This window comes from Homalodisca vitripennis, chromosome 1 (assembly GCF_021130785.1).
Source record: "Homalodisca vitripennis isolate AUS2020 chromosome 1, UT_GWSS_2.1, whole genome shotgun sequence".
Taxonomy (NCBI): domain Eukaryota; kingdom Metazoa; phylum Arthropoda; class Insecta; order Hemiptera; family Cicadellidae; genus Homalodisca; species Homalodisca vitripennis.
The window spans coordinates 90,546,657-90,554,600 of NC_060207.1; the positions used below are offsets into that span (position 1 = coordinate 90,546,657).

At 37.3% G+C, this 7,944-nt stretch overlaps 1 protein-coding gene across 6 annotated transcripts in view; it reads left to right on the forward strand.

Annotated features, from left to right (window-relative positions):
- Window positions 1–7,155, forward strand: part of LOC124366506 (ankyrin repeat domain-containing protein 11) — a 69,758-nt gene extending 62,603 nt beyond the window's left edge. For all 6 annotated transcript variants that reach the window (XM_046823096.1, XM_046823104.1, XM_046823111.1 and 3 more), the window contains one exon: window positions 7,031–7,155. In XM_046823096.1, coding sequence (XP_046679052.1) covers window positions 7,031–7,037 — 7 coding nt within the window. In that variant the 3' untranslated portion in view covers window positions 7,038–7,155. The remainder of the gene's footprint in view (window positions 1–7,030) is intronic.
- Window positions 7,156–7,944: the final 789 nt, after the last annotated feature.

The following is a 7,944-nucleotide window of genomic DNA, read 5'->3' on the forward strand; positions in this document are numbered from 1 at the left end:
TATCACTCCAAAATCAGCGCAAAGGTCCTTACAGGACTATGTGCAATTTATAAGCTTTTTGACCTAAGAGAACAAAAAAAACACTGAGTTCGATTGTGGTACATGTCACTTTGTTGTAGTACCCTCCTTAGCTTAATGGAATTTTTATTATTTAAACAGCATTCATGAAACCTAATTTAATGAACATAAAATGGGTATGAATAGCAAGATATCTCGAGAAAGACTTCTTGAAAATGAAATTGAGTTATAGATTTGCATGCAATCTCAGCAAAGACTGTTACACGACATTTGATGTGGTACTCCTTACACCTTGTGTAAATTGTCCTATTTTGTGAATCGAGCTTTTACTGGATGGCTGGTTCAGAGGGGACATGACTTGAGATTAGTGCCCTAAAATCTTCCTCATGGACCTCGATAGGAGGTAATCCCCACACCCAACCTTACCCATCCAGAATATATTATATATACCTTCGATAATTATATACGATTGATGTTCAAGAAAATGTATTGTTAATAAGTAAAATTGTAAACCACTCCCAACCTTACCCATCCAGAATAAATTATATATTCCTTTGATAATTATATACGATTAATGTTCAAGAAAATATATTGTTAATAAGTAAAATTGTAAACCACTGTTTTTATTGGAAAATACTATAAAAACATTCTGAATGCAGATACAATTCACGTAAAAAATTCACGTCTTGAAAATAATTATTCTTTTACTTAAAAAATGCTTATTGGACAATTTAATCTTCAGACAGTAGTTGTTTGCAGTTATATCTGGAATTTATTAAGAGATTAAATAACTTCTTTGTGATTTTATTCTCAGAGGATCGAGTTGATACTATGCCAATCTGATAATCTTCAAACTGACTGTTGCCATTTTTTAAATCAATGCACTTATAAGAAGACACATTTTTCTGTGCTATTGTGATAATTATCTGCTGCTAGATGACTGGTCATAAAATTACTGCTTAAAATCATTTTTGGAATCTGTTCCTACACATACCGTACAGTTTTGGAAACAAGAGAAAATTTTCAGATGCCAGGTCTGAACTGCATAGGACTAGACGGTTAAAAACGTGCCTTTAGAAACATACCAACTCCTGCTGTGTTGTGGCAGCCATACAAAGGCAAGCAGTGGCATTTAATATGTGTGATCGCTGTGAACATTCTACTATCTCTTGTTGCAGATGACCCAAAAAACCAAATATATTGCCTATCGGATAAACTTACAACTCCATGCATTTTACACTTAATGGGATTTCTTGATATTATCTAGTGCAAATGGCATTTAAAAAATATTTTTATTTGATTTAACTTGATGTACAGCATAGTTTTGATGATTCTATTGGATCGGGGCTGACTAACTATAACTCGGATTATATTAAAATTTCTCTCTACAGAGAAGTATTAACAAAATAATCAATGCAGCATGAATTTGGATTAGCATGAGTGAATGTGTTGATCGAAGCTTACAGTACGAGGCATAGCATTGTAAGCCTGGGTTGTAGCAATTAAACTGTTTAATACACTTAGACCTGAAATATATTATTTAAACTTCAAATGAGTTCAAAAATAAGTCTCTTTCTATAACAATTATATTAAAATTATTAATGTTTACATTATAAATAAATAATAAAGCCTAATGGGCAGGCTTGCAACAAAATGTCTCGTACTAGCATGAAAGACAAAATACAGTAATTTGTTTTATGTCAATTTTGAAATACTGTAAATAATTTTTTGTTTAAAAACTAATTACCATACAGAACCTGATTCTGTTGAGATGTAAATTGCTACTACTTTACAGTATTTGATATGTCAAGTTGAATTCACTTATCATTACTCAGTCATTATATCTGCCCTTATCTTGCCTTCTGCTTTTGCACTATATATACAAAAATTTCATGTTTTCCTCAGTACTACTGAAAAAATGTTCATTCATGATTTATATGCAATGGCGGATCCCTGCGCATAAAGCGATTTATTTTTTTGTGCTACCAATTTTAAAAATATGTAAAAAGTAATAAACTACAGTTTAAAACAATTTTAGGAAGACAGACTACCAAATATGGATGAATGAAACTTCTTTTAGTAGGAGAAAATATACCTGGCTTTTCAAAATGTCCAATGTATCAAACATTGACACTCATAGGAGTAATAGACTGAACTAACATTGAAAAAGTAGTCTGTTCTACTCCTAGAAGTTTAGTATCTTTAAGAGAAAAATATAGATTATAAAGAAAATGGGAAAACAGGATTTAAACACAGCCTTACTCAACTTAAACCTCGTGACTATTTTCTATCCACAAAGACAATTTGAGTGTACCATAATGCTTCCTTTTCATCAAAATGTCTTCATGACATATGCAACCAAAAGGAGCTTTCATCACATTGGTCACACTTATTGATTTATGCTATATTACAGCTAACAACAATTACAGCATAGTATTTGTATACAATCATTATACAGAGTGCTTCAAAAAGGCCTTACAACTTTGAAGATTCATATAAATTCATACAAAATAAGGTACTGTGCTGTTTTAAATGAAAACATCAAGGTTTTGTTTTACCTGATATGTTTTATGTGGTTTCTGTGAGTTATTCTGCAGACATCCTACTGGTAGTTGATTTCTTCTTATACTCGCATTAACATTGCAGGTGTAACTTGCTCAGTGCGATGTAGACTTTTGGTCTAAGTTCCAGTAGAGTGGGTAAAGAAGGCACATACACCATATCTTTTATGAAGTCCCAAAAGAAGAGGCTGGGGAAATCGGGGTCCATGCAATTTGCACATCACGCCAATCTATTGACCTGGAAAGCGGTCATTGAGAAATTCCCAGACATCAGTGATATAATGTGGTGATGCCCCATTTTGCATAAAGTAAACATTTTGGTCTACGTCATCCTCATTGATCTGTCATACCAACATATCCAGGTACACTATTCCGTTGATGGTTCTCTCTTGGAAATTAAAGGACACTTTCTTCTTAACCAACGCACAAAACACGTCCAGCTCAGGGCTATCACGAGCATGTTGCAATGTTTCATGTTGGTTTTCACTACCCCAAACCCTACAGTTATGTGTGTTAACCTTGCCACTCAAGTGGAAAGTTACCTCATCAGAAAAGGTTATGTTGTCCAGGAAATGCTCATCATCATCCAGTCTATTTAACGTATCCACACAACATATCATGGTAATCTTATTGGTGTATTTAATTGCATGTAAAAACAAAAATTTGTATGATTTCAAACACAAACATTTTCTTAACACGTGTCAAACCTTAGATGTGGGACTTAATCTCACTTGCTCAACGACTTTTCAGATGTGCTTGAACGGGCTGACCATTTCTTAGTTTTACTGAGCATCTCTTTTCTACAAAACATTTATTAATGCCACTCATAAATTGTAGGCCTACAAGGAGGATCTGTACTGAACTGATGTCACCGACTTTGATTCTTCAAAGCAAAACACACAGCTAGCACGTTCCAGTCCAATAAAGGCTGCCATCTTAAACGTAACTGCCGATAGCGCTTGTCATGGTGTGATTCTGCACTAGCGAACTATGCGTCAAAACTTAATGTTGCCCTTTAAAACAACACTAAAACCAGCACTGTACCTTATTTGAATACATCTATATCAATTTTCAAAATTGTAAAGACCTTTTTGGAACAACCTGTATAGGCCTTAATAGACATGCTTAACCCTTAGCACGCCGTAGACGTAATAATCCGCGATGTTTTTTGGTCTTATAACGCCAAAGACGAAATAATCTGCAGATCGATAAAAATATATTTTATTACTGTTTTTGAAGTTTATAAGCTCAATATATAAGCCACAATACTAAGTAATGTACTGGCTTGACCAAATAATCCAGTTGCAGCTGTCACCTGGCCACAGTAGGTAAACAATAAATTGTTTTGTTGCTGGCAGCTGTTCTCCCACTCCCGTCTGTACGGCGATGACGATACTATCTGCCATTACCGACTATCAGTGGAGCACGCATTGTGCTTTCGGGAAGTGTTCTTGCGTTGTCATTCCTTGTACAAACAGTTGTAGAAAGTTATCGTTACCATGTTTTAGGTGTTATAATCAAGTTTTTATTGTTTCTTTTCTGTTGTGTAATTATGGCTGCAAGTCATGTCTCAAGATGAACCCCATGGGTTCATCCCAATTTGTGTTTTGAAGTTTACCTTACAACTACCTAAATCTATTATCAGAACGTATAAACTAATCAAGATCAGCATATTACACTTTATTTGTTTTTTATCCTTGTACATAGTTTTCATATTTTTCATCACATGATTTGATTACTCTGTAACCGAATTTGATTTTGATTGAAATTGATTGAAAACATGTGATTATTTTAATGCAAATATTACATTATTGTAAAATTATTTTTTTTGTGACTATTAGTCATTAGGAATGAATAAAAAAAAAGCAGTAAGAAATTTTTATTTTTTTACCTTAAATGAGCGTAATCTAAAAAAGAAACACTAAATTTATATCGGCGTTCAAAGGGTCAAATATCTGTTGAAAAAATCAAAGTCCGTAAATTTATTGTTGATTTTTATAGTAGGCCTATTCTGCCGTGGTAGCTGTCGGGGACCTATGCCCTCGTCAGTACGGTTTCAGAAAGGGACGATCAACAATCGACGCGATTACGGAAGTACATAAAGGGTTGAAAGAGCCGAGAGCCACAAACCATTTTCTCCCGCCGAGTAGTGCTTCTTGTTACGCTTGATGTCAAGAATGCCTTCAACTCGCGAGATGGGTCGATATGTTGGATGCACTTGACACACCTTCCGAATTCCAACGTATCTGTTGCGGCTCATCGAGGGACTACCTCCGTTCTAGGGTCTGATATATGACACTCGAGACGGAGCGCGGACGGTGGAAGTCACCTTCTGGTGCCGCGCAGGGTTCAATACTCGGCCCGGATCTCTGGAATATCGCTTATGACAGCCTTCCTGAGATCCGAGATGCCAGAGGAAACCGTCTTGGTTGGGTACGCCGATGGACGTTGCGGCTCTCATCGCCGCACGCAACGTTGAGCTGGCCCAGCTAAAGTTGAACAAGGTCATGCGAGTGGTCAACGCCTGGATGTCCGATCACGGTCTTTCGCTTGCTCTGAGCAAGACGGAGATCGTGATTCTCACAAAGAAAAGAATTGACACCGTCGGTTCCCGCTGCGTGTGGGAAGGGAAGTGGTCCAGTCAAACGCGTGCCGCCAAGTACCTCGGAGTCATGGTGGACAATAAGTTTAGCTGGAGAGACCAGATCTTCCGTTCGGCGGACAAGGCTGCTAAGGTGGTCTTTTATCTTAGTAAGCTGATGGCCAATGTTGGGGGTCCTCGGTCCAGCAAAAGACGGTTATTGATGTCCGCAGTCCAGTCCGTACTCCTTTATGGGGCAGAGGTGTGGGCAGACGCTCTTACCAAGGAATGTTATAGGTTGCGACTCGCCCGGGTTCAGCGTCAAGCTGCGCTCCGGGTGTGTTCCGCCTAATCGGACAGTATCCGAGCCTGCCTGTCCTGGTGGTTGCCGGAGTCATCCCTGTCAAGCTCTTGGCAGGGGAGAGGAAGGCGATTTATCAGAGACAAGGCGAGATCGGCAAGGACGCAGCAAGATCCGAAGAGCGTGCCCGAACCTTCCAGCAGTGGCAACACAGCTGGGAGCACGAAAACCCGAGGACGATGGACTGCGCGACTCATCGAGCAGGTTCAACCATGGGTTCGAAAGGCGGCATGGCGAGGTGGATTACTACCTCACGCAGTTCCTGACAGGTCACGGCTATTTCAAGTCGTACCTGAACCGGATGGGCAAGACCGATTCACCGGATTGCATCCTACTGCCCGGGCGTTCCCGACGACGCGGAACACACCTTCTTCCGCTGTCCGCGTTGGGAAAGGCCCCGCCTGGAGGCCACAAGAAAACTCGGGGTTTTTTCGGTGGATACGGTCTGCGAAAAAGATAATGGAGGATGAGGGGAACTGGGATTGTTTGTCACAGTTCGTCCGGGGGCATCCTCCTGGAAAAGAGACCCGATCTGGACCGCGAAGTGGGCCCAGATCCCTTGACGAGCGGCTGGATAAGGAGCGAGCCCCCACGGGCTTAAGCCACAAATTTAGGCCTAGCCTGAAGTAATGTGATAAACAAATCCCAGGTTAGAATCCTAAAAGAGTAGAGGAGGTTTTTTAGTGGGTAAACCCGTTTTTAGGGGAGTCCCACACTACAGGCTGGCCACCTGTGTGCGTAATTGCATTTTTCCTGCCTCTCCCTCAAAAAAAAAAAAAAAAAAAAAAAAAAAAAAAATGGCCTAAAATTGTAATAATAATAACTATAAACTTTAAAAATGTTTTAAAAAACTATTAAGTACAAAAATAACAATGTAAGCAAGGCAGCAGGCTTTAAAAACTTACGTAGATAAGTTCATTTATTGTTCAATATTTTAATTTTTAAAGAAATGTAAATAAACTGAGAAACGACAAGTTTATATTATATATTCTGGACATTAAGTTTTGTGGGGAGTAATACCCCAAATTTGTGTGTAAAGTAACACAGAGTAAACAGAAAGGGCCATCAAGATTTGTGTTTAGGAACACCAAAGTTCAATGGAGATATCAAACCATATGGTCAAAGGATTATCTTAAAAGTTCCAAGCACTTGCGTATTAGTTGTCTGTGGCATCTGTTGGCCTCCATTTACAGTACTTGGAATTTTGTTTAAAAAATCGGCCTTGTTCATACACAAGGAATGTGGGAATTATAGATATGGCACTATAATTTTAATGTTTATTTTTGGATCCTACTTTACAGAGATAGGGCAATATATTAGAAATTTGTAAATCATATTGTAAAGTCAGCAGTTAAGGTATAAGTTGGAGGATTTAAGAAAACTTTGTATAATTTTTATCGTGTTATTTTCATTAATTTGTTTCTCCTCTGTATTCGTCCAAAAAACTCATAATCTTTTTTCAGATAGGATTGGCTTCCGTGTAAGTATATTTCTTTTGTTTTGTTTCAGGTTCTGAAGAAAGAACACTGCAGCTAAAATGTGATATTGAGCTTACTCCAATATAGAGACTGACTTTTCTAGGTTAATCTTAATGTAAATAGTTAATGTGATGTTGAATAAATATATTAATTATATTGATTTGTATGATTCAAACCTTCAATTATTGTATAGGGAGTGAATTTTATTTGGGTTTGCAGTTCCTCACAGTTAATGTAGAAAAAATTCATGCGTTGAAAATCTATAAAATTAAAGTAGCTTACAAATTACTTACATACAAGTAAAAAAGAACTCATGAACTCTAAAAAAATACTTTAAAAATTTAAAAATACATGAACAACTCAGACCATTTATGGATGTCATAGGCTTTGCGATAGAAATAAATAAAATATGAGTCAACAATTTTTGAAGTGAAAACTTCTTTAGGCGCGTTGAGTGTTTTGGTAGAGGGTAAAATCCTCGGTTCGCGTCACCGACATGCTAGAGTGGTTTCCATGGAAACGTTAATAATCTTTGGAAAATTTGTTTATTCTATTTTAGTCACTTTGTGCTATTTATGATATATTAAACGCCTAATACTAAATCTACGCAATGTAATATGCTAATGATAATAGTATATCTATAGCTATGGAGAGCCAGACTAGCGCACGCGCAGTAGCCTGTGTACACGTATACACTAATACATCGACTATTTCTGACTGTATTATGTGCGCGTTGGACGCTTTTTGGATAAGTATAATTTTGAGAGTCACGTCAACAATACGTTATAGTAGCAGTACATCTGTAATTGTAAATGTGATGCGTTGTACATTAAGTATTAGAGTTTAGAATACATAAGTACAGTTAAATTGACCACGTGGGAAGTCAACTTGTGTGTACTGGATTTTGTTTATTTAAGTGAATTTTTAATTTGACTATTATTGTAA